General features: G+C 35.4%; 1 protein-coding gene across 2 annotated transcripts in view; it reads left to right on the top strand.

Annotated features, from left to right (window-relative positions):
• CABLES1 (Cdk5 and Abl enzyme substrate 1) overlaps nucleotides 1-23551 on the top strand; it is a 52207-nt gene that overhangs the window by 7802 nt on the left and 20854 nt on the right. Inside the window, exons 2-4 of one of the 2 annotated variants that reach the window (XM_026699302.2) lie at nucleotides 11327-11398; nucleotides 18794-18886; nucleotides 22226-22303. In XM_026699302.2, the coding sequence (XP_026555087.2) occupies nucleotides 11327-11398; nucleotides 18794-18886; nucleotides 22226-22303 (243 nt within the window). The remainder of the gene's footprint in view (nucleotides 1-11326; nucleotides 11399-18793; nucleotides 18887-22225; nucleotides 22304-23551) is intronic. The other variant, XM_026699303.2, reaches the window with a different exon arrangement.

Raw genomic sequence — 23551 nt, forward strand, 5'->3', positions numbered from 1 at the left:
AAGAGCACAACCCAGGACCTCGGGGTCCATTCTTCTCTACCAGAATGGGAGGAGGTTGATGAGGAAGGAAGGCCTTCACCATCTGAACACAGTTATTCTTCTCATTCAGAGTGTGAAGAGGGTGAGATTTTTGACCAAAATCTTTCAGAGGAAGCGGATTCTCGCCCAGAGCAGACATCCTCTGCATTGGTCTTCAAACCTACTCTCCTCAGGCCATTATTCAGCAAGGCCTTGGTCACTGCCAAGCTGTCGCCAGAGGAAGTGGCTTCCGAGCCACAAGGAAATCCCTCTAGCCAAGGGGATTCGCTCTTCTCCAAGCCTGTAGTACATGCAGAGGTTTTGCCTTCTTCCATTTTGTTCCTGGACATGGTCAAGGAACAGTGCGCTTCTCCTTTGGCAGGTTCTCCCCATCTTCTCTGGATAAGCGTTTCTACAATGTCTGCGCAGCTCTGGACAATGCCTGGCAGTGCCTTCTGTTGACATTCCCGTTCTGGCCTCGTTCTCATCTTCTGGCACTCCCATGGAGCCAGAAGATATCCTGAAACCCGATGATAAACGCTCCGAACAGACCCTCAAGCTTGGGCTGTTCGGGCTTCAACAGCAGCATCCTTTTTCACGAGGGCATCCATACAGTGGCTGCGCCAACTCCAGAATAGATTGCCTGCTTCTGACCTTCGGTCTCACCAAGACCTTAATAAGATTATCGCAGCAGGGGAATTCACTACAGATGCCAAGGCCATGGCATCTTCTGTAGCAGCAAGAAGACTTTTATGGCTCCGAAATTGGCAGGCGGAGTCACGCTGAAAATGGAAGCTGGCTTCACTTCCATTCGCAGGCGATAAGCTCTTTGGCAATGCTCTGGAACCTTATCTCATCGAAACCAGAGATAAACGTAAAATTCTCTCTTCCTCTGGGAAGAAGGCTGACTATCGCCCTGCTCCTTATCACCCTCCTGCCTTCTGAGCGGAGACCTCATCTTGCTTTCCCCGTTCTCACAGGCTGTACCCCCAACGCCAAGACCAACAGGCAGAAGCATCTGGCAGGCAACAACCTTCTCCTGGTAAACGGCCCTTTCGGAGGGGGTCGTTCTTTCCATCGCTCTAAGTAATCCCCACCCATCAGAGGTTGCCTAGCCTTCTTTGCCTCCAAATGGAAGGAGTCAACGACAGACGCCTGTGTGCTCAGCACTATTATGTCAGGGTTACAATTGGACTTCCTAACCCCACCCCACTTTTTTTGATCTGTCCTGTCTCTCGGGACATTTCAAGACAAGCCCTCATGAATCAGGCCATTCAGCACCTTCTTGAAATCAGGGCTATTCAACCTGTTCCCCCCTCTCAACGGGGATGTGGGCTTTACTCTCGCCTTTTCATCGTTCCCAAAGCCTCAGAGGGGTAGCGAGCCATCCTTGATCTAAAATTTCTCAACCAATTTGTAAAATACAGGCGATTTAAAATGCAGACTCCGCATTCTATTTTAGAGAGCATTCAGGAGGGCGACCTCCTCTCTTCCATTGATCTCACTGAGGCTTACCTCCACATCCCAATTTGGCCTCATCATCGCCAGTTTCTCCGTTTCTGTTATCAGAATACCCATTACCAGTATCGAGCACTTCCCTTCGGCCTCTCATCAGTTTCAAGGGTCTTCACAAAGGTTCTGGCAGCATTGATGGCATCTCTATGTTCTATTCCAGTGAGGATCCAATGCTACTTGGACGACATTTTGATTCTGTCCTCTTCCATCCATGCGGCCCATTGGGATCTGCAAATCTCCAGAGCCACAGATTTTCCATCAACACCAACAAGAGCCAGCTCTCTCCCACAACCAAATTGCAACACCTGGGAGCAGTCATCGATACCACATCGTGCCAGGTTTTCCTGTCCCCAGCTCATGGCAAGAGCCTTGCAGAGATCAGCCAGATCCAGCAACATCAAATTGTCCCCCTGTCACTGCTGTCCAAACTTCTGGGGAAGATGGTCTCCTGTATTGGCATCGTCCCGTGGGCTTTAGATGCAGCATGGAAGAGAAGGGCATTGGTAGAAATTCCCATTAATGCGCATTCTATCTATGCTGTGAGAGAACCCAGCCTCTCTCTTGATTCATCCGGAGAGGGTAAGACATATTTCTGGATTTATTTTGGGCTTTCAGAGACACCTTTCAGTCTGTCAAGTATCTTCGCCAAAGCTGGGGTCTCTCTTGGGGGCTGGCTTTTATATCTTAGTACAGACTCAGCTAAATGACGTCATAGGAAGGAGTCAACCCATCCTGGGCTCTCTCACAGCATAGATAGAAAGGGCGTTCATGGTAACTTCTACCAACGCCCATTTCACTGCTACTTTGGTCTGCAACATCAGCATGGCATACACCTATGGCTTGCATATCTTCATTGGAGAATATTTCTTCTAAAATTGCATTAAGAAAATGTTATTGGCTATGTAAGCAATAAGAATCAACACCAACATGATGGCACATAGTCGGATCAAAATAGCAAGGGGGATAGCAGCTGCTTATTTGTTAGTAAGGAAAAAATCCTTGAAAAATAAGATAGAGGGAAATGGATGACATTGCAAGAACTTGAACTCTCACTGCATGATTTTGTTGCAAATTTGGCTTTAAAATTGATCAATATAATTATAAACACACTTGCAGAACTATTTGTATTACGTTATTCAGATATTAGTGAATCTGTTATGCATTTCTTAATCTTGAGAACTTTTAAGATTTATGGACTTTGACTGTGAAAATAAGCTTTTGTGTTTGTGTGTGCATGTCAATGTGTGCTGACTCACTTTGAGCTGAACTAATTTCTTTCATCAAGCAGTTTCATTAAAACACATCTACCTGTAATTACACAGAATTTATGCACTCGTTCACATTTACAGTGGGCAAAAGGTAACATCTGAATGGGTAAATCTGTTTAAACCAGTGTTACTCATTCTGTGATCTTCTAAAGTTCCTACAATTTTTTTTATTTTCAATTGAAAGAATAATCGCTTGGTGATAGATCTATGCCCTCTATTATGAGTAAGAGGTTTATTGAATAGTCATAAGACCTTATCCCTCTATTATGAATGAAGTAATATAGTCACTTTCTGCATTAAAGTATGCATAACTTGTTTTTACAAACCTTGCTGAAGCTGCTATAAAACTATAATTAGAATTCCTTGGTTTTTCTGCTTATGTTAGCAGTTTATGTAATTATGTAGTAGATATATTTAACACAAGTTACCATTTGTGTGGTTTGTGTAGGGATTTTACTTTTTCCTGCCCCCCATTCCTAGTATTTTATAAAACTGTTACATGTTAAGATCCTAATAAAGGTTTAAAGGTCTCCCTATCCATTTGTTACTAACTCAAGGGGGTACTGCTCACCTCCAATTCTCAGGTGTGTTGTCTGACAGATGCTTCTGTCATCATGTGGCCAGCATAAAAGTATGGAACGTAGTAATGGAACCTAGTAACTATCCTGTCACAGCAGTACCCAATTATTTACTTGTATTTGCATGCTTTCAAACTGCTAGGTTTGCAGAAGCTGGGGTGGGGAATGAGAGCTGATGCTAACATATGAATTCATATCAGATCTTGGTGGACAGAAATGGTGGTCGATGGTAATTCGTGTCATAGGACAAAGATTTTCAATTGCTTGACGGTAGCAATAATAAAGCCACATACGAGCTGGTTCTAGGTAAAAGTTTGAGTACATAGAAGTAGAATTTTGCCTGGAAAAAAGTGGATTCAAGTTTTGAGAATTCTATTTGTTGTTCCATCCTGAGAAGTGTTCCATTTTGTTTCAACAAAATGGTGGAGGAAGGAGTATTGAAAGGCTTACTTTCTCAACATTCTATGATTGCTTGATTAGATGGGCAAATTGTGGTTGTGTCTTCAACCCTTTGAAAAAGGCAAGGTCAAGAAACTGGCACAGCAAGAATTCCAGGAATATTCCTTATTATTATAGGGTAAACTAAGAGAATCCATAGCCTATGAGGATTTCTTTCTGCCCCATCTTACACTGAATGAAACTAGGGCATGGTTATTTTAAATTTATTTTTCATGCTTTCTCAGGACTGAGTATTCTGAAAGTTCCTCTTAGCAATTCATAGTTTCCTTCCTCATTCCCAAGGCCAAGTCTACATTCCTTCACGCACACCCTTCTTCAGAATTATCTCCCCTCCGAAATGCAAATACCAGCCAAGGAAATGGGCACAGAATCCCTACTCCCTTTCTCCTGCAGGACAGTAGGAAAGAGGAAGGAATAATGGGTATGTTCTCCACCTTGAACTATTTAGAAAAATTATTAAATGTGGGATATAAATAGATAATAAATAAAATGACAGAAAAAACTAGAGAGATCTGGAAGGTACACCCTCCCTTCCTGTTATAAAGCAACCATCACTGGAGGGTCTACTCTGGCATGAAGCAAAGAGTCTTCTTCCTCCTAGGGGTCATTGTCTTTCTATAGCAGTGGCAATTCATAGGGACAAGGCATATTGTGAGATTCAGATGGAATTGTTGGACACTGTATAGTACCTTTGCCTCTTCCCACAACTTCTCATGTTTCATGGGAGCCTGTCCAGTGAATTCTAGATCAGGGGGTCTCCAACCTTGGCCACTTTAAGAAGTCCCTCAGCCAGCAAAGCTGGCTGAGGAACTCTGGGAGTTGAAATCCACAAGTCTTAAAGCAGACAAAGTTGGAGACCCCTGTTCTAGAAGGTCCCCTCCTATGTGTAGAACCCAGCATTCATTCTATCTAGTACATCTATCCATTCACCAAAACAAGAGTGTTGGGGGGGGGGGGAGAACAGGTGCAGAATGCAAGGGACACGGCTGTTTCTCTTGAACAAAAAGTAACTGGTAAAATATCAGACGAATCATCATTGAAACAGCAGATTTCAGACATAAGGCCTGTGGATTAATTTGATGGATAATAGGAAAAGTGTCAATAAATTTTGAAGTCAGCTTCCTAGAACAGGTTGGTCGGGTAGGTTGACTAAATTATTGAGTGTAAAGAACTCCCTTCTGCTAGAATAAATTGTGAAGGAGAAGTTACCTGGAAGCTTCTGTGCTTTTGAATCTTTCATGGGAACATTGGCTGGCACTGGGGAAAGAAAGGTAAGGAAACATGAAATCCCAACCCAATGTTTGTGGTAATACCTTCCGGGTGCAGGATGGAATCTAATTGACCAGACTTCTAGGCACAGGCAGTAACTAGATATAATGTGATTAAGATTCAATTTTATTTTGTTGTCTCAAAATCAAGTCTTATTGTTTTCTCCAAATCAGATTTTCTCTGACACCTACCTAATTGCTATCTTAGATGCACCTAGCCATTTTTCCTTCCTTTTTTGAAGTTTAATCCTTTTTTAAAAAACGTAATGCCATTGGGTATTTTCTTGCCACTATTTTTTAAATAAACTTTTAATACAATTTTAAAAGATATTTTAAGAAGAGACTGGAAAACCATTTGTCTGAAATGGTTTAGAGTGTCCTGCTTGGGCAGGGGGTTGGTCTAGAAACCTTCCAAGGTCCCTTCCAACTCTTATTCTATTACTCTTGGTGCCAGTTAGTTTCTGGGGCGGTTATAATCTGAAAATAAGCCTCTGCAAATTGACTACCAGCGCTCTCACACACATACATATATTTGCTGATGTACACTCACACACACATAATCATCTTTTGGCCTTTCTAAACCTCTGGTTAAAAGATGTTGACAGGAAATATTAGCAAAGAATAATTGTTGAAACATCTCAGACCTGTTGCGTGGAATAGATTCAGTTGGAACAAAATAGACAAGAGTAATCCCTTTTCCATCTTAATGGGTGTTGGCATCAAAATGTCAAATATAAATAAACAAGGGACAGAACTTGTGGCATAACAATGCATGTTTTGGCATTTTGATGAAATGTTGGCTTGGTACGCATACCTTAATGTTATCTCTTATATTACTAGCATATTGTTTTAGGACAAATTATCTTCATTATAATTAAATGAAATAAAAAGTCATTTTATTGTATACCAGAATATATATGGCTTATGTACTAGTGATAAGTATATAAACACTATACTCACTTTTTAAAGAAACTGATATTTTGAAAAGCAAATAATGTTCATAGTCTTTCTTTCACACATCTTTTTTATCTTCTTCCATCATGTTGCATCTTGTTTTTAATATTGTAGCCTAAGTGGAGACACATGATTTATTTGAAATTCTTTTCTCTTTCTATTGATATTTCTGGTCAACTTACTTACAGTTCTGCATCATTTCTTGGACAGGTTTTATAGAATTACTGAAATATATTTTTGGAAGGCCTAAACAATGTAGCTTATTCAGGAACTTGGCCGGGTATTGGCAAAAACAAAAAAAACAGAAAAAATAAAAGCAGTTCCACTCTGCTGCTTCAGTTTGACCTTTGTATAGTTTTTAAATAATTGCTGAACAATCAACACTTCCCTAAAATAGGCATAGTTTAATTAGGAGTTTGAAGTTACTGTTAGCATCATCTAAAGATGTTTGATTTGTTTGATTAAGCACTCTACAAATCATTAAGTGAAACAGATATTTATATAGGTGCCCAGATAAAATAAGTAATCTGACACTATTCAGTTGCCAGTGTTCAGTTGTGTTTGTTTTTTAAGGACAAGTATGTATAGCACAATTTTTAATACTGTTAAAATTGCAAGTAAAATATTAAATAATTTATTTTACCAAAGGAAATATACTTCTTTCAAATAATTGAGGTCTCATTGGGTTCTACAGAACTGAATGGTCATGATCTCTGTCATGATATGTCAAATGTCCAGATGAAAGAGACCGTTCTTTATAGGCATGTCCTTGTAAATAGTGAAGTTTTTGTCCATTCTTTGCTGCAGTACTTTCATGTCTATCTTGTAAAAATTATTCAGATTATGTTTTTGTAACACATTTTAACAATCTCTTGCCTTTTCATGTATTACAGAAAACAAGTAATTCTTTATTTCATTCTTCTGCTTAAGGCTGTAGCATGGAATATGTAGTAAGGGGAACACAGGTCAGATGATCTAGATTCCAATGCAATATAAAAGGCAAATTGTTACATCTGAAATTAATTACATGAAAGCTATCACTTGTGGACTAGTGGTGAGTTGTCAACTGGTTGTATAACCCACACTCAGAGAAAGTCAGAATTTATAGCTTTAACTTATGTAGGCTCAAAGGATGGCAACAAAGACAATATACAGACTTAATGATCTGTGTCAATAGGTTGCAGGAATTTGGGGTGTTCAGGCTGGTGAAAAGAAGACTGAAAGGAGGCATGATATCGATGTTCAAGTACATGAAAGTGTATCAAATGGCAACCATTTTGCATTGCTAAAGAAAATCATAATATGCACAGTAAAAATACTTGTAGTTCAGGCTTTAGATTTTGGCAGTGGTTTGCTCTCCGAGCTTGTTTCCATTTAGTTCCCAAATGTTTCGTTATTAGACTAGGTAACATCATCAGTGAGAATTCTGTTACCTAATCTGGTAATAAAACATTTGGGAATTAATGAAAACAAACTTGGAGAGCAAACCACTACCAAAATAACATGTACAGGTTAGAGCTATCTACATCTTGTTTAAACGCAAGGGAAAACTTTCCAATAATAAAATCAGTACTACAGTGGAATCAGCCAATTACGGAGTGATGAGTTCTACAGATCTCTATTAAGACAGCCGCCTCTCAAAGATAGTTTAATTGTTTTCCCTGCACATTGCAGAAGATTGACCTAGATCAGGGGTGTCAAACTCAATTTCATCAGGGCTGTGGTTGACTTTGGGGGCCCGGGCCGGTGTGGTCGACTGGATGAGTGTGACAAACTGAGTGGGCTTGGCCAGCTTGACAACACTCACTGGGTGTAGCCAACTGGGTGGGCGTGACCAGCTTGATGACACTCCCCAAATTGCTAACGTATTTCCCCTTCACATTGGGTAGACCAGGCCGAAGTGATGTGGGGCAACCCCTTACATTTTCCAGGACAGCTCCATAGACGGATCCAACCACATTGTAGTTTGTGTTTGATACCCCTGACTTAGATAAATTTCACAATTCTATAATTCTGTAATGTTGGATGCAATTGAATCTTACATTACATGTTGATTTATTTACTTATTTACATCAATTTGGGGGAGGAAGTAGTGAATATTGGGAAAAATTGATATATTAGAAAAAAGTGAAAGGAGAATGTAAGTAGAAGAGTTGCAGAAATCTAAAGTACAAGCCCTATATAGAAACAATATTGGAAAACGTATTAATGCATAGAGGAATGAAAAATGGCTATAAGGAAATAGGTGTGGTAATTACTAAGAACAGAAGTAAAAAATTATCTTACCAAATGCCAAAGAAGACTGCCGGGTAGATTAATGAAATAAAAGAGAATAAAGAAAATAAAAAGATATAAGAATTTAAAAGAAAGAATTGTAAGGAAGCTATTGTATAATAAATATTGAGAGGAAGCATTGTTTCAAAAAATGAAACAAGAAAACAAAAAACATTTAAGAATGCTGGAAGAATTTTTTTAGATTATTGTGTGAATGAAAATAATACATTAAAAACTTGAATTGAAAGAATTACTATATATATTAATGTGTGAGAAATATTGTTGGAAAGAGAGCCATGCACACTGAGCATATTGAGAAATAATAAGATTCAAAATGTAAATGGTATATAGCTTGAGAAATATTGTAATATGGATTTATTGACAGTACAAGCAATAATTGAATATTAGATACATTTCACACACAACCAGTTAATAGGATGGTTATCCAAGTTTATACTCAACCAGTGAAGCAGAAGAGGGAGTTGATGGGTTTTATAGTCATATTCAATCTGAAATCATCAGAACCTGCAAGCAAGTTCTGCTGCTTGTGATTGGATACTGAAATGCCAATGTTGGAAAGAGTAAGGACAAAAATATGGTTGAATTGTATGACACAGGAAAGAGAAATGAAGCATGATCTCAATTCTAAAGGCGGCTCCAACCTTAAATTGGTATGCTAAAGGATACTAATGGACAGATAGTAACTAATTAAAAAATCAAACATGGAAGGAGTATACCCAAACTCTATACAGTAGGAACGTTAGTATGCAAGATATTTTAGAAGATGTTCCATCATCACAAGAAACTCTAGTAATAGAACATGAATTTAGATCACCTCTTTGGTCATTGCTAAGCCAAGTGGCTGCAGGAATTGATATAATATCTACAAATATACAGCATATGGAACAGAAGAATTAGTAAAGAAGTATATCGAAACTATGCCAGCAAATCTGGAGAACAACAAAGTGGCCATAGATTGAAAAAAGCATTCAGTCTCAGAATTGTGCAGGTAATGATTTCTTGTTTCTTCTGTAACATTTTATGGAAACCAAAGTTGGATATGAAAGAAACAAGATAGAAAGTGTAATGATGCTATAGGACTTTGATTTAGGAGAAGGCTCCTGAGGTTACCATGGATACTCAAGAAAACAAACAAATGAAACATTTTATTAATTTATTATTTGATCATTTTCTTTTATTAGTTTTATTTTTTATGCATGATGTTTTCTATTTCTTTAAGTTGCCTTGAGTCGCCATGTGCAAATAGGAGGCAATATAAAATTTCTAAATAAATAAATTGAACTAATCCACAGTTTTATTTGCTCTCACTGGTACAGATAACTATGCTCAAATTAGCATATTTTTGGACTCATTACAAAGATCAAGCTTTACTGAAAATCTGTAATGTTGGGAAAGGTAGAAGGAAAGAGAAGAAGAGGATGACTAGCAGCAGAGTATATTCTTAATTACAGAATATTAATTGGAAGACTTGGAGGAGCAGGTTGGTGACAGATCTCCTTGGAGAAAGATATATGTGATTGCTAGGAATTGACACCCATTTGATGCCATAAAATTGAACTAATGGAATTGTGCAGCTTGGTTATTGTTTGTGAAGACTGAAGTTCTACCTGGCAGTTTGTGTGGTGCCATTATTGTTCCCCTATATACAAGGAAAATAATAAGAAAGAATGTTAAAATGACACAGAAGTGATGTTTGGAAGAATTCTGATCAAAAGGGTACAAGAAGTTAAAATAAGCAGAAATATCAAGCTTAGGCAGGATGGGTACAAACCAAATTTTTATCTTCTGGAAATATTTAAGAAATGTATGAAAGGGAGGGAGAAAGTTAGCTTTGTATTTGTGATTTTGAGATAATTAGTGGCTAGGCTTGGATTATGGGATGTTTTGCTTGAGTAGGGAGTTGAAAGTTGATTGCTGAATGAGATAAGAATTGTATATCATGGAAAGAAAGCATGTGTGAGAGAATAAATAGAAAACTTAGCAAACAACTTTGAGCAAAGATTAAGCCAAAGTTGTATGAATGAGAGAAAATATTTTGTACAGGAATATTGTATTATGTAAAATATTGGGTAAATTTCCTACATTTTAATCATTTTCAAGAACCAGGGTATCCTAGATTGCCTTTCAATAACATCCTCACTTTTCACTAAAATTTTATTAAAAGAAGAGCAGTTAATTTCCAGTTCTGGATGTCTCTCCAAAATACTTCTATAAAGAGCAAATTGGAAATAGCAGCCATATAAAAACTTGAATAATTTATGCAAAAAAATCTGACTGTTGGCATAACATCATCAGCAGTTTATGACATAGCTGAGACTGGCATATTTTGTACTTGGTACTTGGGAATAAGCTGCATGTTATGTCTTTGTTGCTTTTCAAATTTAGAATCGTTAGAAATTGCAAGGAAGAAACTGGGATTAGGTACAGTTTAAATTAAAACATTTTTTTTTTAAATGTAAAATTTAATAAGACTTAAAGAAGAGCAGGATTAGCAATGGCTAATTCACTAAAGTTCACTCTTATTTTACTGGGACCATAGGCAAACAAAAGTAACAGGATCTCTGTTAGTGCATACTTTTTAAAAATAATTTATTGATTCCTGAGCATTAGTAAGGAACACTATGCTATTTTTTTCTATCAGCCAGTCTGCTTACATTTTTATAAGATCTGTAACATTCCTGTATAATTTGGATATATCTGATTGTAGGACCATTCTAGAATGGTTTATCTCTAAATAATGTCCTCTTAGATTTAAAAACATACTATAATTTTATATTAAAATAGGTTGAAATATAACTCTTTTAAAATAGAAGAATTAGGAGTACCAGTTTGAATAAAATATTGTTTTATTAGTACTTTACATCTTTAACAGCATGTCTGCCACTTTATCCTGAGCTGTTGCCATTCCAAACTCTCTCAATTTGCCAAAGTTTCAAAAATTTAATTTCTTTCTTTCTTTTTCTCTTGAGAGACGTCGGCTAATTTCCCAGAGATCTTCATTGGAGACTTTGGAAGACATTGAGGAAAACGCTCCCTTAAGGAGGTGAGTTTTTTTCTGATTTATATTGTATATGTTGTTCTGTCATTCACATATTAAGTAATAGGAATTCAGAGGCAGTTTGTATTCACTGAAGCTAACAGTGATCTGTGCAGTAACTTACTCGAGTGTGAGAACAAAATCCTTCAATGTATGATGTTTTACAAAATCCATTCTGGTCTACTAGGCATATTTTTGTATTCTCATGCAAGATGATTAAATGGAAAAGCTCAAGGCGGGCATATCTGGGTTCTTAATTGTATGATAAAAGGAATGAGGGCACTAACTATCATTAGTCATGAACTTTAGAGATGTAGTTCATATTCTTTTTCTTCAAAGGAACCTTAGATAAGCTAAATAGTTAATAGCTAATAGTCAGAACAAGCAGTTAATCTTGTTCTGACTATTAGCAAAAAATAAATAAATCGCAAATATAAACGAGATGTGCTCAGAACCAGTACCAAAGAGTAGATAAATCTTGTTGGGGTGTATGTTTTGGAGAGGAGGTAAACCAGCTTTCTATCATCACGAACTTCATTTCAGGGAAAGTGAGGGGAAAATGTAAATCTTCTTCTTTGGAGAAGATTAAGAGAAAATTAAACTAGCTTTTATTACATAAGAATGGTGCAAAATATTTATGACTTACTAGTATTTCCCACCTCTTGCTAGTGGGAACTGGACTGACTCATGTATTTTCAATCTCATAATCACAAGATACTCCTAGATCTCTGGAAAAAAGGGATTTTGTGCTCATACAGCCACAGAATCACAAATTGACCACCCATGTTAAAGCAAGAAACGCTACTGTTTGAAGAAGCTGATTTTAGGACAATTGCTTGCTGCAATAAATTTTATCTACTTTGCTGGGATATTATTTGCCCTTTAGCCTTGCAAATGCATGGGTTAACCATATTTAGAAATTGGTGGCCTGAAGGTATTTAGCCCCATTATATATCTCAGTTTTAGATTGGAAAACAAAAGTTTCAGAATACTTTGCTGTTTCTTTTGGTTTTAATCATCATATTTCATCAGTAGACTTAACTAACTCATTGCTTGTTCCTAATTGTAGATAATTTATTAACAACAGTATAGTTCTATTACAGTTGAAACCCTATGCTTTACTTCCCTCCAGGGTAAAAATAAATCATTTATTTTTCCTCTTTGCTGTTCTTTATCTAAGAATCCTTAGATGATTTTGTTTTTTATCACATGGCAGCTAAATCAGCTTAGAAGTTTTTAGTGGACACTTTGTCAAATGCTTTTTAAATGCTCCAAAATATTTATTTATTGATTTATTCAATTAATCCATATGGCCCCCACCCTGAAGGTAATCCAGAAGTCCTTGAAGACTTGGTTAGTTTCTCAAACTTGGGGCTAAGGTGTATGTTGAGCCCTGGTTGTTTATTTTTTTCATTACTGCATGTATGTTTTCTGGGTGTACGTGATTCTTTTTTTGGGTTCAGTTTTTTGTTACTTTCTAATTTTTAAATGTAAGACGTCGCAAATGATCCAGAGTCAGGTGGCTTCTATGTTTAATTAATTAAGTAAATTAAAGATATAGTTGCCCAATTTGTATATTGCAACTACAGTGGTTTACATAGGATTAAGGAATACCTTTCAAAAAATATCCCCTAAAACCTTGTAAGAGAGAACCTAACATTTGCAGATACCATGTCAATTAGGTTTTCCTTCTAATTAACCCTCTAATTAAGATGTTTTGGCTTCCCTTTTCAAGTTTTTATAAATCCACATTTTTGTAATATGCTTTCCAGGTTCTTTGAAGGGTTTAAGGGGAAAAAGTCTATCCTATTTATTAAAAAAAAATGTTTCAAGGACTTTGTAATTAAATACTTATATATTCTCTCCTTATTCCATCTTCAATTTGAAGCCAGCTTTACTAAATCACACTTTGTTCTAATTATCAAAATATAAACCAAGAACATGTGAAGTACTAAGCAGTACTTCTTAACAGATCTTTTTTGCTCATTTAGTCATGTTTTATGTTTCAAAAGCAGTTTTCAGGCTATTTTCTTTTAAAGCACCTATAATTTGTATAGCAAGATAAAAGTGCTGCTTTGCCTCATCTCTTTCTTATGCTAACTTCAGAAGAATAAAAAAACACAAGGAAACTAGCTCTACAAAGCCCTCACAGAAGAAGATTGTTCCTATCTGGTACACTCCTGTCAGTTTTTGTTTATTTAATATAGTATGTCAAATGCTTTGTAACTGAGCAGCATCATGGGAGCATTGTACTGTTTTCAGTGAGGTATATTTAACACAGTTTGGAGTAAAGACAGGATTTTGAAACCTATAAAAGGAATTTCAAGTCTTCATTCATAGGGAGTTAATTAAGGCACAGTTTCTTTGAATTACTTTGAACGCTTCTTTCTGAGTATTTTTTTTCTCCCAGACTAAGTTACTGTTTATGCAATAAGCTTATTATAAACTGTAAGAGTTTAAACCTGATCATTTGAGCGCCTTGAGTGGTAAATTCTGGGGTGATTTTATGATCCATTCTATGTTCTATGTCCATTTGTTTGTTTTGTTGGCTGTCCGTAATAGTCTCCAGAGTTTTCTCCAATATCAAAGTTCAAAAGCATCAATGCTCTTCCTATCTTGCTTCTTCAAAGTTCAATTTTCACTTCCACAGAATATCAAAGAGAAACTTACTACTTGCATAATATTAATCTTTGCAGATATAGACATGCCAGGGCCTCTAAAGATATTTTCCAAACTTTCATTGTTGTTTACCAAAAGTATGGTGTGATTGATGGGTGGATTGAATGATTATGTGCCATCCACGCATTTCTATGGGATGTGGGGAAAACTAAACAGGCGTACTTTCATAGACATCTTATTAGAGATTCACTATTAACTAATTGGAAAAAAATATGTAAAAAACATTATTTAAAAATTCCGATTTGGCTTTCAACAATGGAGGCAATGGTTCATCCCAACAATTTGGATATAACAAAAACGACTAAATATAAAGATTTATTAGATCCTTTAGGAAAATTAAGAACTCGACAGGAATTACAGGAACAGGGATTTAAAATTGATCAGTGGTTATATATACAAATCCATAGTAGATACAAACAAGATATCAAAGAATTTGGAATCTATAGCAAATTACAACACTTAGATAAAATCTTATTAGGATCAAATACAAATAATATCTCCAAATTTTATAAATATTTATTGGAGGTAGAATTAGAGCAAGAGATAGTGAAAGGGAACATGATAATGTGGAGTAGGAATATTGGAAGAAGCATTACATTAACAGAATGGGAAAAGATCTGGAATAGAATCATTAAGATCACGAAATCTCTGCGTACAAAGAAAATATGTATAAAATGTTATATAGATGGCACTTACCCCTTCGAGGTTAGCGAAAATGAACCCAAACTCTAGTCCAAAATGTTGGAAATGTAAAAACATAGAGGAACCTACTTTCATATGTGGTGGACCTGTAAAGAAGCCCAGAAATACTGGCAAAAATTAGAAAATGGCTGGAGGAGATAACTAAAGAACAAATTGAATACAAACCAGAGTTCTTCCTACTAGGGATCTCTGATAAACATTTTCTTAAAAAGACGAAATATATAATAATTCATATTCTAACTGCGGCCAGATTAGCATTTGCCCAGTGCTGGAAATCATCCCGTTTACCTACAGATCAATTGGTCATTCAGAAAATATGTGACTGCGCAGAAATGGACAATTTAACCATAGCTCTTAAAAATAAAGAGTCTTCAGCATTTGATAATAATTGGAATACGTGGTATAATTGGTTATATCAGAGATAAACTGTTCAATGAGCATAAATAAGCATAAATAACCATAAATAGCGATAAGATGTGTATATTTAAAGTAAGGTAGGAGAATTGGATCTTGTAGACTGTCAAAAAGAATATCTGTCTGGTTTTAACGTATTTTCTTTTTTCTTCCGTCTCTTTGTTTTTTTTTTCTTTCTTTTATACTTCTTTTTCTTCTTTTTCGGTCGTAAGACCGAGCGTTTTTTTTTTTTTTTCCCTCTCTCTTTCTCTTCTTTCTTTCTTCTTTTTCTCTCTCTGTTTCTTATGTAATGTTGTTATGTTATTTTTTTAATTGTAAATTCAATAAAATTTATATGAAAAAAAAAAAAGAATGATTATGTGCCATCAAAATATTGGCTATTGTCAGCAACCACATAGATTTTCTTTATGACAATCTATCTCTAACATGATGTTTTAACAGTACACCCATCATCACAGGGAGTGAGTCTCTCCATCTTGCTGTTGGTCATCCTATTCTCTTCCTTTCCACCTTTCCCAGCATTATAACCTTTTTTAGAGAACTAGGTCTTTGCATAACGTGTCTAAACTAGAATAATCTGATTGTGATCATTTGGGCTCAAGTCAGAACTGTGGCTTGATTTATTTGATGATCCATTTGTTTACTCTCTGGACTATCCATGACAAAAGCTTCTCCAATACCAAAATTCAAAATGTCAATACTCTTACTATCCTGCAAGTTGTTTCCATAGAATATCACGGGAAATACCATGGCTTACATAATTTTTATCTTTGTAGATAAGGCGATATCGTGGCAACTGAATATCTTTTTCAAGGGCTTCATGGAAAAAAGAATTTGAGGGAAATAGAATTTCTTGAAATATAGAAAACAGTTCTTGAAGTGCAATTTGGATTTTTCCCTGGCCAATAATTTTAAAACTATTTTAAATGACTTGTTCATATCACTTGAAAGCAAAAACCAAAAAATATTAACCCACCCAGAAACTAAGATAATTTATACAATCAAATTTTATTAGCGAAGAAGAGAAATACTTCTAATCTTTTTCCAATGTATGTGTACATATAGAATTTGTGATCTATATCACGAATCTCTTTATTTGTGCAGCAGTTGAGCCAAACGCTGGTAAACTATGGCAGGAGCTAATAGAGTTCTGCTTTATGCAGAAAGGAGTTCTTGGGAATATTGCTGTTCCTGGCTGTCTCTGTATGGCTATGCATGCACAGTCATTTTACTTTTGTTGGGGAGGGAAAAGAAAAACAAGCAAAGTATGCACACAGAAACATGTGAAGATGACCCAAAATCTTAATGTTCTAGAATCTAGATGTACATCATAATCAAGAATTGATTTCATTGTCTGAAGATCCTTTAACTAAAAAGCTCTTTTTGACATAAGCTGCCATCTGTGGTAGAGAATATGGATTGGTAAAATAAACTGAGCACATTAAAAGAAAGGCTTGATTGCTCTGTATCTTATTATTTAAAAAGAAATCTATCTTGGGGTTAAAGCTTGTGATTCAGTACGCAGCAGAAGTTTTATTTGATGGTCCAAAACCAAGGTCTAAACTGCTGATTACTGGCTGAAGTAATTTAAAAAAACAGACAAGTGCTAATGCATTAGTTGGGTAGCACATCTGTCCTATCAGGAGCCAGATTGGGGGGTGGTTTCTCTGAAGTGAAGAAAAATTGGGGAAATCCTTGAGTTTAATGCCTCTTCTATTTTTTTTTAGTATTCCTTTGGGGGAGGCTTTAATTATGCAACCTGGCATAGTTAACTCTTGCTTTCATTGTTTCAAATTAAAGGCAAAAAGAATCACCAGTTTAAGAATTTGAAATGACCGCTTCTCTTAGTTCCATGTATTTTTGAAAAATACAAAACTGTTACTACGTAACTCCCCATATCATTTTTATGGGCTTAAGTTTATCAATTCATTATTGTTTGAACTGAAAAGGTCTGCTTTTTCTGTATCCTAAAGAAAAAACACAAATGACAAAATGTACCACTTTCTTAATAGTAAAATATTATTTTATATAGCATGTAACTGCACATTCGTAAGAATAAAATTATCAGTATAATTATTCAAATAAGTGTATAATTGCCAAAAGAAATAGTGTTTAATATTTCATATCATTTATTTAAGGCAATCTTTCCAGTGGGGTTTTGTTCACAGTGAGGTATCTTTTAATTGGAACCCATTGCAATTGCCAAGCGCAATAGGAAGATGTTACAAGGAAAGCAAATTAGAATTATGGAAATAAGCATAATTAGCAGTATAAAGTCTCCAGAAGGGATATGCAGTTTATATGTAGTTTTTATATGTATCTTGTGATTGGTTGTGGTTCAAATACATGAATACAGGACTAATATCCATAACAGTGCTAAATTACATATTAAAATGCAGTAGTATTTCTCTTAAACTTTTCTGAAAACAGAAAAATAGCAGAAATAGTTTTCAGTTTCTCTAAATAGACAAAAATAAGAGATGCTAACTTAGTTTCTTACAGTTCAGCAGTTTGTAGCTCCATTTGTATAAAAATAAAAATGTGTAAAAATCAACATGAATGTTTGTTATTGTTTAAATAAAACATATTCAGAAAAATATATTTTATAAAATATAAAAAATTAAGTATTGCATACATTTCAACTATTTATCAAATTTATATAGACACTTATCTTACAAAATGTTACTCTGAGCAGAGTCCCATAAGTCATAACTTTTCCTATACCTGCTATTCTCCCTTCCTCAGTTCTTCACCACAGAAAACCCAGAGCATTTTGAGTTAAAGTATTGCCATTCTGAATGTTGACAGGAAAATAACTAATTTTAGTTGTCCATTGGATCTTGTAAACACTTGTCTCTAATTATTTTAGGTCTGTAATTTCCTGTTCTTAAGATAGGAATATTTATTTTCTATAAAAGACATTTCCTTTTTGTCCTACAAAAATAAACTAATCCATCCAGAAATTAACAATCCTACTTCCAAGAATATTGTTTTTACTAAGCCAATGTATATAAATACCAAGAACAGCTTTGGATGGGTGGGCTGGTTATTCATTAGTAAACAACATATTATGTAACATTTTCTTTAAAAGAAACCAATTTTTGCAGTTGTCTTGGTGTTTAAAATGAATATTATAATTAGTATTCTTTATATCCTCATACCTCCTTAAGTGTCAAATCTATTCCGTTTCTGAGATCTTGTTGGCAAACGGAAAATAAAAAAGGGAGGCAGAAACAATATTTGGAAGATCTGATGCATCTAGTTATATACAGAATTTCACTCACTCCCAAATATTTGGAAACACGGAAATTATAACACACACTTTAAGATGTATAATCAGAAAACTTTTGTGAGAGAAAAAAATGTTGCGTTCAACTTTCCTAAAGCCAGCTATACCATAATCCAAGAAGTTTTATGTTTCATTTTTAAATACATTGTTTTATTTTTTAAACATACATTTCTCTTTATTTCTACACTTTGTTATTGCTATAAATTCCTTAAATTTAATAGGGAAGAGGTCACTTGAATAATTACCTTCTTGTTTTTGTTCTGAGAGATTAAGCTATACAGAAAGAATTTAATTCTTTCAACATCATTATTTTTTAGATGCCGGACTTTGTCAGGCTCACCCAGACCAAAGAACTTTAAGAAGATTCATTTCATCAAGAATATGCGGCAGAATGATACGAGAAGTGGCAGGTATTTTTCAAGAAAAAATGTCATATAATTGGGATAACAAATGAATAGAGGAAATGAGAACAAATTATTTTGGGGGGCATATATAGAACTTCGATTCTAAATTCAAACTATACAATTTCATATGGAAGAACTCTGCAAGTCATCAAGCCTATTGATGGAGAATTATTTATATATGCTGATCAGCAAGCTGAGCTACATGTTTTAAAATTGTTGCTGTGCTGTTCCTATGACTTAGCATGCTTTATCTGTTGTGAAAAATGCCTTCTGGAATAACATTGCCTTAGAGATTTTGGCTGCCATGACCCTGCTAATCTTTAAATAATCTTAAATAAACATGGCTTTTTCCCCAAACACCCAGATAGGTTGATTTTGTGCTCATTGTATGTATAATCAGCCTTGCTTATTGTACATTATTCACTTTGTTATATGTAACTCTTATTTAAAGTTAGCTCAATTGTTTTTTAGTTATTGCATTGGTTTTAATAGTGCATTGCCCAGAATCCATGCTGAATGGGTCGACTTATAGAAATCGAAATTATAAACAATATACATTTTATCTGCCTGTCTATCCCGATGTATTGAAACACAAAATATAACATTTCCAACCATCATAGCCACTCCTGTGTTGGTTGGGAATTTGAGGAACTCTAACCCAATACAACTGCAGAATACTAACCTGAGAGGTAATGGTTTAAAATCTTCTGTATTCCATCCATTGAACAAATGAGCTGGAAAGTTTTATTTGCGGCAAGTATCTACAACAGATACTTAGGTCTCTTCATTCCGTTTCACCAACTATAAATGCTAGTTAATTTTTATCAATATAATTTATTTACTGACGGTTGTAGCTGGGCTAATCTCTTCTGAACATGAGCAAGCTTGATTCATAGTAATATGAAGATTAAATCTTTGCATGAAATCAAGCTTACTATTTTGATAGCCCTAGGCATCTAGCTTATACGAGATATTTACGGGAGTGAAAGATGATAGGCATCATTATTCTCATAACACTTGGTTAAGATTGTGTGCTTTACAACATAATAAAAAACAGAAGTAATAAAATCCTATATTGTTACAGTTGAACCAGGAAATATAGCAATGGGACTCTTCAATGCCATAGGGAATAGTCAGCAGTTGTCTTGAAGTTTAGTGTTAGATTTCAGTGACGGTGCAATATCAGCTTATTGGAATTGAAGACTATAATCTTTTAAGTATAGAAATGAAATGAGCCTGAGTGCATTGTGCCTGGAGTAATTGTGTAAAGAATGTGTGTCTCTTATTTTGTGCTTAATGTTGTGAAATTGGTAGGATAAATGACCACCTAACTTATTTGATAGTGTACAAATGGATGCTGGGCATGCAAGAGAGAAAGGTCTTTACTCCAGTGCTAAAATATCTGAATATTTATTTTTAGCCCCTAACAATCAGCAGTGACTTCCAAATCCTTAGAAATAAGAAATTGTGTTTATGGAATCTGCCTCCTTATTTTATTTGTTCTATTGGCAGTTTGAAAACAGCAGGATAAACTTCTGTACGTGAGTAATAACTGAAGGTCTGTAGAAGCATTACTTCACGATGAGATTATAGCATTTGTTATATAATAACAAGCCAGGCTGGTTTCTACAAAGAAAAATTCTTTTCCTATCTAGTCCAGCATGGTTGGTTTTAATTGTCAGGGTTTCTTCCTTCCCTAGTACTTGGTCTTTTTGATTTCTACCACATTCACAGTGGTGTTTCTACTGTATGTGTCCCTTTAAAGAGCTTTAGATGAAGATTCTTTAAAATCCTTTCCTGTGGTCAACTGCTTCTAATAAGTAAAGCTAGTGGATTTGGATTTCTTTTGTTAACTTCAGTTAGATATTGAACTTTATTATGAGTAAGCATAGTACCATTAAAAAAACTAGAAACAGTAGGTAGCAGAGAGATTCTTATTTTTTACTGTCATCTAAACACTGAACAGGTTTTTGCAGTCCAGATGCGATTATCATAGTCATGAATACCTTAATTAAAAACTATTATGACCAGTCTCTTAATTGCTGTCCTTACATTTTGCTTTATGTTTTTTTTCCATTCTTCTTGCAATTAAAATATGTAGTTCATGATCAGCAGTACAGAGTAATAAATACCAAGTTAACTAAAGGGTGAATGAGAGTTCAGTTTTAATGCTTCATGAAGTTGAAGTCCTATGGATTAAACGAACATTCCTAAAAGATTAGCATCTAACATAGCAGTCATTCTGCGTAGTAATTTACTACAGTGCCACCTGTGTTCTCAATTAGAAACTTTGCATAATTTCATTACATACTTTGATATTTCATTGCATAGTTTGAAAAGGCTTTGAATATTAGATATTGTTGTAAGTTTAATGCCTCTTTTAAATTACAATGCTTTTATTTTTTGAATGAAAACAAAAATAGTGAAGCCAAATGTTTGATGTTAGATTTGGTTAGCTGTAAAGTGTCTGTACTGTCATCTGCTCAGCAGGATTTACCTATTGTTATCTTTATGAACATGGGCAGAAAGAATCATTTATTTCTCAAACATCTCTAGCACAGCATTCTGCTTTAAAAAAAAAAGAATCAGCTGTCTCATTAGTAGCTTCCTGTGGATTACTTTGTCAGATATTTAAACATAATGAAAGAGACAAAAATATGGCAAGTGGTTTTGCTGAAAGATTTATGGAGACCTGACCCAGGGCCAGGTCCTTACTTTCTTATCTTTCTTACCTCCTGCCCAGTCTGTACTTTCATTGTTTCTTAGACACAGCATTTTTAAAGCTCATACTAATAATGTTTTCAGTATTCTGTTCTGCAGTTGTGCTTGTTTGAAATACAGATAATAGACCTCCCTTTCCCCCATTAATGATATGATTAATGCCACACTCTTTTCAAAAGACTGGCTGCCCCTTCCAAAAGGGGTTGATGAGCTGTCCCTTTGTTTTACAAATTCATAATGCCTGGACTTGCATCTGATGTTATTTAAATGAGCAGAAAAAGTTGGATTTTGACATTTGAAAATTCTTTGCCCACAGCAAAATAATAGACAGGCATTGTGATCATGCAGGAGTCAAAGTGTTGTATCAGATCCTGTAAGGGCCAGGTTCATGGTAATCCCCAGCCATAGAAGCCTAGTTGATGATTTGAGCTATCCCTACGGCTAACCTACCTCACAGGGATGTTGCTGTGGGGAAAGGAATGAATGGCATATAGAGTACATAGAGCAAAGACAGGAATAGCAAAGTAACATGAAAGAAAAGAATGAGAAGTAGATTTATGAGACCATTCTCCATTGCTGGATATTCTACTCTAGATCATATCCTTTATCTTGTTTGCCTTCTAGAATAGTCCTTATTAGTGGCAGAAGATCCTTCTGTAGCATATTTTCAGTGCTGCCGTATCGGGATTGTAGCCATGTTGGGTATGTATACTTTTTCATAGTTTTTTTTCTGAGCATACATTAAGTGTGACTTGCAATATGGATGCCACAGCTGTCATTACAGGAAAAGGATACCCTTAACTTAATTATAATCTCTGCCCAGCTGAAAATTGTTGAAGACCTGCTTGTTCTTCCAGGCCTTGTGGAACTCCGGTTTGGTTTGGTTTGGTTTTATGGGTTTGATTCTTTGTCTTTGGTCTTCTAGTTGTATTTTTTTAATTAGTTGGTTTTTAGTTGTAAGACACCGAGAGTCATTTGTGAGTCAGGCAGCCTATAAATTTGAATAAATATATAAAGTTTTTTTTGGTGGAAAAAAAAAACATCTATAGATATAATTACTTACATCTTATAATTTATAATTATAATCAATACCAGGGAAGATTCTGGAAAAGATAATCAAGCAATGAATCAGCAAATACATAGAAGCAAATGAAGTAATAACCAAAAGCCAAACATGGGTTTGTTAAAAAAAGATCATGCCAGACTAATCTTATTTCATTCTTTGACAAAGTGACAAAATTAGTGGACCAGAAGAATGCTGTCGATATAATTTACTTGGACTTCAGTAAGGCATTTGATAAAGTGGACTATAACCTACTACTTGATAAAAATAGAAAAATGTGGGTTAGACATTATCACCACCAGATGGATGCGTAACTGGCTGACCAACCATACTTCAACGTATAGTCTTCAATGGAACTGCATCTACATGGAGGGAAGTATGCAGTGGGGTACTCCAAGGCTCTGTTTTAGATCCAGTACTCTTCAATCTCTTCATCAATGATTTGGAGAAGGAGATAGATGGGGAACTCAACAAATTTGCAGAGGACAACAAGCTAGCAGGACTAGCGAACACTTCAGAAGATAGGCTTAAGATACAGAAGGATCTTGACAGACTTGAACATTGGGCACTATCTAACAAAATAAAATTCAGTGGTGAAAAAAGTAAGGTTCTACATTTAGACAAGAAAAACAAAATGCACAGTTATAGTATATGTGGTACCTTGCTCAATAGCAGTAACTGTGAAGGGGATCTTGGAGTGGACAATCATTTAAATATGAGCCAGCAATGTGCTGCAGCTGCCAAAAAAGCCAACAGAATTCTAGGCTGTATAAACAGAGGGATAGAATCAAGATCACGTGAAGTGTTAATACCACTTTATAGTGTCTTGGTAAGGCCACACTTAGAATACTGCATCCAGTTTTGGTCGCCATGATGTAAAAAAGATG

Source organism: Pseudonaja textilis, chromosome 3 (genome assembly GCF_049901715.1).
Source record: "Pseudonaja textilis isolate UNSWEBS1 chromosome 3, rPseTex1.2, whole genome shotgun sequence".
Lineage (NCBI taxonomy): Eukaryota > Metazoa > Chordata > Lepidosauria > Squamata > Elapidae > Pseudonaja > Pseudonaja textilis.